The 12,072-nt window shown below is 44.9% G+C and overlaps 1 protein-coding gene across 1 annotated transcript; it reads left to right on the top strand.

The window, feature by feature from the left end:
• Positions 1-2,099: 2,099 nt before the first annotated feature.
• Positions 2,100-9,335, top strand: LOC311248492 (centrosomal protein of 57 kDa-like; the record flags this gene model as incomplete). The annotated part of the gene is made up of 3 exons (XM_084339363.1): positions 2,100-2,353; positions 5,440-5,584; positions 9,076-9,335. Coding segments are annotated over 3 exons (588 nt in total), but the record flags the coding sequence as incomplete, so codon positions are not given.
• Positions 9,336-12,072: the final 2,737 nt, after the last annotated feature.

Genomic DNA, 12,072 nt, shown 5'->3' with positions numbered 1-12,072 from the left:
AAAACGGAAAGCCGCCATCTTTAATGTCTCGCATAGGAGTGCAATAAACAAAAAAGGATACGGTCCTTGTGTATTCTGCCTCATTTATTGACGAAACAAAACCGACATCAACACAATTTGCCACCGAGCGAGAGTTTAGTCTCACAAAAAGATCGCTGACTTGTTAAGCTTGTTGTTGTTGTTAGGTTAGGTGCTAATGTTGTGCTAGCGTTTTAGCATGGCTATCGTACATAGCGTGATCAATATAACTCGTTATTGATTGTTTGTACTAGTAACTAATGGTTAATGCTAGTAGAATAGACACAACGTGAGGTAATCACCATCCATTTTAAACCGGTTATTACCTAATGCTAACGTTGGCAACGTTAACGTTAGCAGATAGACACCGAGAGACTAAGTAACGTTAAAGCAATGAGAGGTAGCGTTAGCAGAATAGACACAACGAGAGTCTCGTTAATGTTATTATTGATTGAATGAAAACTGTGTTTTACTCTGGCTTGCGCCTAGCTCGCGGACATATAGCTATGCTGGAGCTCTCAGCTGTACACAGGGAGACAAGTACGAAATGCGCGCGTTACCGGCGTATCGCTGGCCAATCGGAGAAACGCGGAAGTACATGTTGGTTGCCCAAAGTGTTCACGCATCCGGTACGGCACTTCCATCCTCGAGTGTATTTTTATTATTATTATTATTATTATTATTTCTTTACATGATCACAGTTTGAATGTTTAAGAACATATTTACTGCAACGGCTAACAGTTATAGTATCTCTAAATAATAGTAAAAAGCAACAGTCTGAGCTTGGGGGCGGAGTGACATTTACATTAGAATCACATGGGTGGTTTTTGTTGGCTAACCGCCAGCCACCGGCCTCGACGCCCATGAAAAGCACATGGATCTGTGTTTACATTGTTGAGCTGCAACTCGTGCTGCGACTCGACCCGACCTCTACCTCAAACCCGCCCTCTTCGCTTGGTCCTCCAATCACGACGACGTGACGTGGTGGATCAAGAAAAGAGGGTGAGCTTGAGATACAGTATATTGACACTCTCTCCTTCCTCTTTCTTTCTCCTCTCCCCCACCCTCTCTCTTTCTCTTTCCTTCCTCCCCCCCCCCCCCCCCTCTCTGCTCCTCTCTCTCCCCCTCTCTCTCTCCTCCCCCCTCTCCTTCCCCCCCTCTCCCCTCCTCCCCCTCTCCCCCCCCCTCTCCTCTCTCCCCCCCCTCTCTCTCCCTCCCCCCTCTCTCTCCCCCCCTCTCTCTCTCCCCCCCTCTCTCTCTTCCTCTCCCCTCCCCCCTCTCTCTCTCCTCCCCCCTCTCTCTCTCTCTCTCTCCCCCCTCTCTATCTCCCTCCCCCTCTCTCTCTCTCCCCCCGCTCTCTCCCTCCTCCCCTCTCTCCCCCCTCTCTCTCTCCCCTCTCTTTCTCCCTCCCCCCTCTCCCTCTCTCTCCCCCCCCCTCTCTCTCGCTCTCCCCCCCGCTCTCTCCCCCCTCTCTCGCTCTCTCTCTTTCTCCCCCTCTCTCTCTCTTTCTCCCCCCCCTCTCTCTTTCTCTCTCTCCCTCTCCCCCTCTCTCTCTCCCCCCCCCTCTCCCCCCCTCTCTCCCCCCCCCCTCTCCCCCCCCTCTCTCTCTCCCCCCTCTCTCTCTCCCTCCCCCCTCTCTCCCCCCTGCTCTCTCCCTCCTCCCCCTCTCTCTCCCCCCCTCTCTCTTTCTCTCCCTCCCCCCTCTCTCCCTCTCCCCCCCTCTCTCTCCCTCCCCCTTCTCCCCCTCTCTCTCCCCCCTCTCTCTCTCCCTCCCCCCCTCTCTCTCTCTCTCCCCCGCTCTCTCTCCCTCTCCCCCCCCTCTCTCCCCTCTCTCTCCCTCTCCCTCTCTCTCCCCCCCTTTCTCTCCCCCCCTCTCTCTCTCCCCCCCCCCTCTCTCTCTCCCGCCCGCCCCCCTCTCTCTCCCTCCCCCCCCTCTCTCTCTCCCCCCTCTCTCTCTTTCCCCCCCTCTCCCCCCCCTCTCTCTCCCCTCTCCCCCCCCTCTCCCCCCCCTCTCTCCCCCCCCCTCTCCCTCTCTCCCTCTCTCCCCCCCCCCCCCCCCCCCCCCCTCCTCTCTCTCTCAGTCAGTAGGCTGTAGTCACTCGGTCAGAGCCAACGTCCAGTCGGTGCTCTCCCTGCTCAAGCAGCACCATCCACAGCTCTGCAACAGCCGAGTCCTCTCTCACGCCCCGTTGGTCCAGAGGAGCCCCCAGGCGGCCAATCACAGCCGCTCAGCCAGCAGCGGCTCCTCCTCCTCCTCCTCGTCCTCCTCGTCCAGCGGGGAGGAGCTGTCGGATCTGCTGCGGGCGCTTCAAGAGGAGCTCCGACTGATGAGCGTGTGAGTAGTGTGTGTGTGTGTGTTTGAGTTAGTGTTAGTTCAAGTTTTGTTTTATTTGTCACACATGGTTCTGGAGATTGTGCTTCATACAGTAAAAGAGTAAGAGACCAAACACTATACAATTATACAAAACTAAAATGTACAAAATGCGAAATGCTAAAAAAACGAGGTAGAAGAGGTCGTGCAAATGTGTAAGAAGTTAGGAGTTAGTTACCTGTAACTTTTGTGGAAGACGGTTTTGAATTTTTTTTGTAACAACTGTAATAAAAGAGAAAAATATTATGAATCATATAAAAATCATTAACGTGTCCAACCCAATGTAATGGCTTTTATTGTGTTATGATAACATGTCCAACCCAATGTAATGGCTTTTATTGTGTTATGATAACATGTCCAACCCAATGTAAGGGCTTTTATTGTGTTATGATAACATGTCCAACTCAATGTAATGGTTTTATTTAGGGATGTCCGATATTATCGGCCTACCTATATTGGCATAAAAATGTGATATCGGAAAATATCGGTATCGGTTTTCAAAAAAATATAATATATATATATTTACATTACATTTATTTAACCTTTATTTACCCAGGCAAGCAAGTAAGAACAAATTATTATTTTATTTATTGTCAAAGTATGCATAATGTTGTGTTAATTACACGACAAGAGATATGTAATGTTAATTACCTGAAATTATTCAGTTTTTTGAGGGGGGGGCACCCTGCATATATCGGTATATCGGTATCGGTAAAAAAGCCAATATCGAGCATCCCTACTTTTATTGTCTATGATAACATGTCCAACCCAATGTAACGGCTTTTATTGTGTTATGATAACATGTCCAACTCAATGTAATGGCTTTTATTGTGTTATGATAACATGTCCAACTCAATGTAATGGCTTTTATTGTGTTATGATAACATGTCCAACTCAATGTAATGGCTTTTATTGTGTTATGATAACGTGGCCAACCCAATGTAAGGGCTTTTATTGTGTTATGATAACATGTCCAACCCAATGTAATGGCTTTTATTGTGTTATGATAACATGTCCAACTCAATGTAAGGGCTTTTATTGTGTTATGATAACATGTCCAACTCAATGTAATGGCTTTTATTGTGTTATGATAACATGTCCAACTCAATGTAAGGGCTTTTATTGTGTTATGATAACATGTCCAACTCAATGTAAGGGCTTTTATTGTGTTATGATAACATGTCCAACCCAATGTAAGGGCTTTTATTGTGTTATGATAACATGTCCAACCCAATGTAAGGGCTTTTATTGTGTTATGATAACATGTCCAACTCAATGTAAGGGCTTTTATTGTGTTATGATAACATGTCCAACTCAATGTAAGGGCTTTTATTGTGTTATGATAACGTGTCCAACCCAATGTAAGGGCTTTTATTGTGTTATGATAACATGTCCAACCCAATGTAATGGCTTTTATTGTGTTATGATAACATGTCCAACCCAATGTAATGGCTTTTATTGTCTTATGATAACATGTCCAACCCAATGTAAGGGCTTTTATTGTGTTATGATAACATGTCCAACCCAATGTAATGGCTTTTATTGTGTTATGATAACATGTCCAACCCAATGTAATGGCTTTTATTGTGTTATGATAACGTGTCCAACCCAATGTAAGGGCTTTTATTGTGTTATGATAACATGTCCAACCCAATGTAAGGGCCTTTATTGTGTTATGATAACGTGTCCAACCCAATGTAAGGGCTTTTATTGTGTTATGATAACATTACCAACCGAATGTAATGACTTTTATTGTGTTATGATAACGTGTCCAACCCAATGTAATGGCCTTTATTGTGTTATGATAACATTACCAACCGAATGTAATGGCTTTTATTGTGTTATGATAACATGTCCAACCCAATGTAAGGGCTTTTATTGTGTTATGATAACATGTCCAACTCAATGTAAGGGCTTTTATTGTGTTATGATAACATGTCCAACCCAATGTAATGGCTTTTATTGTGCAAGTAATGCAGACGTTATTACTGACCTGCCCATCTTACCTCTGTTCCTAAAGTCATCTAAACTTTAACACATTCCCAGCCATTAGATTAGACGGGCCCCACTCTCGGACGCCAGCTTTTCATTACAACTTTTCACTGTGCGTCACGTTGTTTGTAGAGCTAAATCTATATTTTATATTATAGCTATGTATCCATTGTCATTGTCAATTGACAGTATAAACCTTCCCTTCAATATGCCATAAAGATTTTTTTTTTTCATCAATACGTTCCCGTTTTATAGCGTCGTGAATATGAGCATTATATCTGAATGGTCTGGGATAATTCCTGCAAGGCAAGGCGCTAAGCTAATAATGTTAAATCGATGGCGTTTCGGTCCTACACAAGCTAGAGTTAAAAATCTAAATGCATATTATCTGTATAATTTTCCACCATGAATGCATGAAAGGGGGGGGGGGGGGCAGGGGAAGTCGTTTCTGATTATTGATTACCAATAACGGCATTCGTTATTACAACAACATAGGCAGATCAGGGGAATGGCTATGAGAACAAGGCCCGATCAGGCTGAAATTTACGTCAAATCGCTCTTACCTGTGGCCGGTTGGATTCCAAAAAGAATTTCCCAGTTATTTGATCACCATCTGCTAGATCATATAGTCCATTGGCTGATGCCATATTCCTTTACAGCATAATGCATTCGGCGTAAAAAAAATAAGGTATTTCATGCGATCTGGTGAAGCCATAGCTTCAGGCTAACAGAATAGTATGCCCGGACCGAAAAAAAAGTTACACCTGGTCTGCAACAGGGGAAAATGCATTCTCGAGACAGCGCCAATACCAGGATCTGGCCGGTACTGCACTTTTGGAGTCCCAATATGCCTTTTCCAGCCAAAATACAATGACATTTAATAGGATATTAAAATGGAATAAAAGAAAAAACGAGTTAAAAACGTATATATATACGTTTTTGGCCATCAAGCGCTGGCTCCCAATAATGTATATATACGTGATTGGCCGGGAATGTGTTAAGCTAAGGTTGTAAATAACCTGTGTGTGTGTATATGCGTGTGTGTGTGTGTGTTGCAGAGAGCAGGAGGACCTCATGAGGCAGATGGAGACCAGCGTCTCCGGGCACCAGAGGAGAGAGATGCAGAGAGACCAGGAGAGGCTGCTGATGAGGATGGAGAGGAAAGGAGAGCAGATCAGCCAGCTGTACAAACACAAAACACAGGTGTGGACTCACACTAAGCACAGGTGTGGACTCACACTAAACACAGGTGTGGACTCACACTAAACACAGGTGTGGACTCACACTAAGCACAGGTGTGGACTCACACTAAACACAGGTGTGGACTCACACTAAACACAGGTGTGGACTCGCACTAAACACAGGTGTGGACTCACACTAAACACAGGTGTGGACTCACACTAAACACAGGTGTGGACTCACACTAAACACAGGTGTGGACTCACACTAAACACACTAAACACAGGTGTGGACTCACACCAAACACAGGTGTGGACTCACACTAAACACACTAAACACAGGTGTGGACTCACACTAAACACAGGTGTGGACTCACACTAAACACAGGTGTGGACTCACACTAAACACAGGTGTGGACTCACACTAAACACAGGTGTGGACTCACACTAAACACACTAAACACAGGTGTGGACTCACACTAAACACACTAAACACAGGTGTGGACTCACACTAAACACACTAAACACAGGTGTGGACTCACACTAAACACACTAAACACAGGTGTGGACTCACACTAAACACACTAAACACAGGTGTGGACTCACACTAAACACAGGTGTGGACTCACACTAAACACAGGTGTGGACTCACACTAAACACACTAAACACAGGTGTGGACTCACACTAAACACAGGTGTGGACTCACACTAAACACAGGTGTGGACTCACACTAAACACACTAAACACAGGTGTGGACTCACACTAAACACAGGTGTGGACTCACACTAAACACAGGTGTGGACTCACACTAAACACAGGTGTGGCATCCCACCGCACACTAAACACAGGTGCAGGATCACCGGTTAGGCTCCTCCCCTTCCTGTTCCTTAACTCATTCAGCGCCTAGGGGTCGCTGTTTACCTTCTGGTTAGAACGCCATAATGCAATGGGGAGAATGCCAAACTTGCGCGTCAGGGTTTCCGTTAGAAAAAATTGTTGCCGGTCTCCGTGACCTGCAAGATTTCAACTACCGGACAAATGAGATTAATTCCGGTCATAGTTTATTGAGCTTTAAAACAATTGATAGGCAGGCTCATGTCATCCTCAAGGCATGTAGATTTATAATATTATTACTTAAAACTAGGCTACTTTTGCGTATACAGTCATTAATATATTCCAAATAAAATAAGTCCCTCGATACTCCGTCTCCGTGCTGCTGCTGACTTGAAATAAAATAGACCGCGTATGTGGCAGTCGGTCCGACACTGAACAGCAGTCTGTTATAATCACATTTTTATGAGCTAACGAATTCCGTTATATTGGACATTTGTATTAATTATATCAAGCGAAGAACTGAGAAAGCAGAGAGACTGCAACATTATCGTGGTTTGCGTGACTACTCTCTCCACCTCAATGTCACGCGGTCGAAAAGGGCGCTTGTCTATTGGACAGTGGAAATGTGTGTGTGGCTGCGATCCTGTGTGTGCGCGCGCGCGTGTGTGTGTGTCTGTGTGTGTACTGCAGAGCCCAGATCAGCGGAGCCGAGTTTTGACATGGCATTGATCCATTGTTCTATTGAAGCACATTACCTACCACCATCCTCTCGCTAAACAACTTGTAGACCACGGTGTTTTTATGAGTGCCCACAAGTAGCCGTTTTAATAATATAATAAGCCGCGCGCCTCGGTAATAATAATAAGCCGCGTTTTTTCTTCCTTCTTCCCAAGATGCACAGACATAGAGAGAGAGAGAGAGATAGATAGATAGATAGATAGATAGATAGATAGAGAGATTAGATGCAGTGTGCTTGTTTTGCAGTGAGTGCTGCGAGCAGTGGTAATAATAATCACTTCCTATATTTGGTTCGCGTTTGGTCCGATGAAGCGAACCGAGACCTACGTTTTTAAAGCTCTCGCTGACAACGTCGTTGTCATTATTAGAAGCAACGAGGAAACAAATGTAATGATCGTTTCGTTCATCGCATAGGCTATTTAATTTTAGCCTATTTTAATACAATTCAAATAATCAAATTGTGCTTAGACTCAGGGAATTATTTTCACCGGACATTAAGACCGGAGAAATTAAATATGTCGGACTTCAGGAGATTTTGCCGGACAAATACCGGTAATTACCGGCTAACGGAAACGCTGTTGCGCGTGCTAAAACTATATGAAATATTATAGCTATGGATCTAATGAACACGTCGATTTGTCAGTGAGTTTCTTCCAGTCAACATGCACAAAACGGATAATTTTTTCATACATACATTTCCGTTTTATACCGTGGTGAATATGAATATAGTTCCAGAGCGATTCTGTCTAATCTCAAGAAACTCGAGCCATTTGTCGCTTGATTTATGAATCGTTCTGAAAATAACGCTAGATTATCGGTATCATATGTGTCCTCGTGCACGATACAGAAGCGGGGCTGAAAAATCGCTTCTCAGGGCGGCTACGTGGTGCAGTGGTCAAGGCGCTCACCACGGATACTGGAGACGCTGGGTTCGCCTGTTCGAGCCCAGCGCTCCACATTGCTTTCAGTTTAGCTGGTCGTCCGCACTAATACACATTGGCCGTATTAGGGGGTGGGAAACTGATGGGTGGGGATCGGGCGTTGTGGACAGCGACTCCTACAGGTCGGTTGGTGCGCCTGCGCAGTAGAATCAAGAAGCGACGGGGGCGGGGCCCCTCCAAAGCGCAGACCCCTGACGCTGAAAGATCGCGCTGCGCGGGTGAAAAGATGCGACGGCTGTTACCTCGAGTATCGGAGGGGACTTGTGCTATGTATGACTTAGTCCACATTGCAGCCGGCTTGTGGGAGGCAAGAAACGGCGTTCGAGACAGGGGAGGGTTGAATTGGATGATACGAAATTGGGATGGGAGAAAAATAGAAAATGGGAGAAAAAGTGGATAAAAAAAAAAGATCGCTTCTCCGTGCCTTGGCCATAGCCAACGACATGCATACACACACACACACACACACACACACACACACACACACACACACACACACACACACACACACACACACACACACACACACACACACACACACACACACACACACACACACACACACACACACACACACATACACAGACATGCGTGATCGTTACGAAAGAAATATCTGATTCGCCCGAGAAGGAAAACCTGGACCGGACCTGTTAGATCAGCGTACAGCCCAAGGGGGAAGGAAGGCAATGATGTGCAATACCGGCCGGAAGGCGTTGGGCGTATTTCCCCCTTTGCGAGCTCAGACCCATTCCCAATGATAACATCCGGCTGGATGGATGAAAAATGAATGGATCTAGCGAATAAAAGAAATAATGATTTAAAAACCCGACTTTTCTCGTGATTGGCGCTCAACGCATGGCTAGTTAACCCGACTTTTCTCGTGAGTGGCGTCCAATGAGTTAATGTATTATTCACACATAATACTGTAAAGGCTCCTCCCGTTCCTGTTCCTTAATGTATTCACACATATACTGTAAAGGCTCCTCCCCTTCCTGTTCCCAGATGAATAAGCTCCGGAGGGAGGTGAGTGACAAGAAGCGGGGCAACGGCAGCGAGGTGAAGGTAACCACCACGGTGACCACCAGGGGGCGCTCTGCAGGAGGAGTCAAACTGGGACCGGGGGAGCGCAACAAGAGGAGTCTGAGCCTGCTGAGGGACATGAAGGCTCTGCAGACCTCCCTGCAGACCTGAGACTCTACAGACCTGAGACTCTACAAGAGACTGAGACTGCTGAGGAACATGAAGGATCTAACTACCTATCTATCTACCTACCTATCTACCTACCTATCTATCTATCTATCTATCTATCTATCTATCTATCTATCTATCTATCTATCTATCTCTATCTCTATCTCTATCTCTATCTCTATCTCTATCTCTATCTCTATCTCTATCTCTATCTCTATCTCTATCTCTATCTCTATCTCTATCTCTATCTCTATCTCTATCTCTCTAACTAACAACCAAGTGGTCATTACTAGGCTACACCAACAGAAGGCTCTACGATCCTCACTACAGATCAGTTATCAGTCTGAACCCCTGCTCTACGTGACCAAAGCAGACCAGACCAACTGACCGTTGCACAGACTAGAATACAGTAGCAACGCACCTCGCAGAACGGTGTGACACGACCGAAAGACTCAACATGGTGTTCCAGGGTCAGATCCCTCTCGTCGGCAACCACCTAGACCGCCTCAAACAGACTCAACATGGTGTTCCAGGGTCAGATCCCTCTCGTCAGCAACCACCTAGACCGCCTCAAACAGACTCAACATGGTGTTCCAGGGTCAGATCCCTCTCGTCAGCAACCACCTAGACCGCCTCAAACAGACTCAACATGGTGTTCCAGGGTCAGATCCCTCTCGTCAGCAACCACCTAAACCGCCTTTGAGCAGCACATGGTCAATTTGTTATCCTCAGTTCAGTTTGGGGTTCTGTCAGCTATACTCCAAAGGACTGTATCATGGTTTACAATGACGCAAAGAGAAAATTTGCAATTAGAGTTACTGTTTACTTGAAGAAACACCAGTGAAGGGGGGTATCCACTTGATAACCCCGACTCTTGCTGCTTTTTTTTTAGCTGACTCTTGCTGCCCATCTATCTGGACGCTGGATGGCCATTGGGTTTCTTCATTGAGCGTTTATCCTTATCATTAGGGCACAAGTATCGTGTGTTTTATTATAATTACTGATACTATTATTGGATATATGTATGTTGTGTGGGCGTGCTTGATAGTGGTACTCAGACATACCAGTCTCACAACGTGTTGTTTACATGTTTTACCAGCAGAGGGCGTGAGAGGGCTTTAGGAGTCTTATCGAGTAGCTCTGCTTGATGAGGGTTCCCATGTCATAATGTGCTGGGTAAGTTTCACAATAGGCAGCCATGTTGGAGGAAACCCACATAAAACATTCTGCGCCTTTGTTGTGAAAAAACACAATGAGTAAATGTAATGGAAAAGTAGTCCTGGAAAATGTCATTCTCTCAAAAGTCCCCAGAAATGTGTCTTTAGGAGACATTATTCAAAATCTCCGTACTCTCCTCTTGATGCTACTGATCTAACCAATTCCATCTGTGTCTAAACATTTATTAAAATATGTTTGGCCAGTACAACTAGAACGCTGCCTCATCACCATACCTTTTTATTTTTTTCTGAAATGGTGTCATTATTTATAATATAATAATAATAATAATAATAATAATAATAATAATAATATGTTTATTTATATAGCACCTTTCATACAAGAATTGCAGCTCAAAGTGCTTCACAGCAGTACAAAAAGACATAGGCATAAAAGTTGCACAAAATTGGCAGACCAAGAGCAATGCATAAAGTGCAGACATACAATTAGGTTATTGTTAAATCACATTTTTCATATTAGGATCTAAAATCTTAATAGGCCTCTTTGTTTACGGTTTGATTATCACTGATGTAATTTGCTAAACGAGAGATTTGAGAAAGTATTTCTTTGGGCAATTTGATCAATAACTATCTCCTAAGAAGCCATTCCAATCCTGACGCAGACGGACAAAGAAAACACGGCCGTTACCGTGGCAACGAGTGAGGCTTCAAAGCATTCGGCTCGGCCCCAATGTTGTTAAGAGTAGTTTGAATCCTGCTGATGAGTGAACCATATCGTGTGTGTGTGTGTGTGTGTGTGTGTCTACAGTATATGCGGGTGTGCACGTGGCTGTGGCTGCAGTGATGTTACAGTGTGTGTGTGTGGCTGCAGTGATGTTACAGTGTGTATGTAGAGTATGTGTGTACAGTATGTTACAGTGTGTGTTGGGAACGGAACTTGAAATCGTGCTTTTCAGTGTTTTATGTCCACGTTTTTTTTTTCAACATTTAAGTGTAAATGTGCTTCAGGGTTTATAGTGTTCAATATTCTGACAATCATGGGCAGCACGTATTTCCTATGACTATTTCCTGCACTGTAGCATTAAAGATGGCAAAATAAACTATTTATTTCTAACCCTAACCCCACTGCTTTTTCATTTTTGGATATAATGTATTTTCATAAAGCAGCTTAGACGCTGGTGCAGCCTTTACACTTAGGTCTGCACGTTCTTCATGTAGCCTACTTTTATTTAACCTTTATCTAACCAGGCAGCCTGAATTCTTTCCCCAATACATTTCCAGTTCCGCGTTCGCCTTCTGCGCTCTGATTGGCCACTGACGTTTCTGGTCATGTGACATGTGCGCCCAATTGTGTGACGGCAAGTTCTTTCGACGGTTAAGCTTAGGCACTCTTTCGAAGTTGGTTAAGGTTAGAGTTTGTCTTAGAGCAGGGCGATAGAACACCAGCCCTGATTCCAAACTCTAACCTTAACCAACTTCGAAAGAGTCGCCTAAGCTTAACCAGTGATAAACTAGGCGTTAGGTAGTTTGCAGGCCGTTAGACCCGGAAATGGGCAAAGACGCAGCTCGTCACGCGATTGGGCGCACATGTCACATGACCAGAAACGTCAGTGGCCAATCAGATCGCACCAGAAAC

Source organism: Notolepis coatsorum (genome assembly GCF_963971535.1).
Source record: "Notolepis coatsorum genome assembly, contig: SCAFFOLD_3305, whole genome shotgun sequence".
Classification (NCBI taxonomy): Eukaryota; Metazoa; Chordata; class Actinopteri; order Aulopiformes; family Paralepididae; genus Notolepis; species Notolepis coatsorum.
The sequence above is the reverse complement of the archived record's forward strand: the minus strand, read 5'-3'. Positions and strand labels throughout refer to the sequence as shown.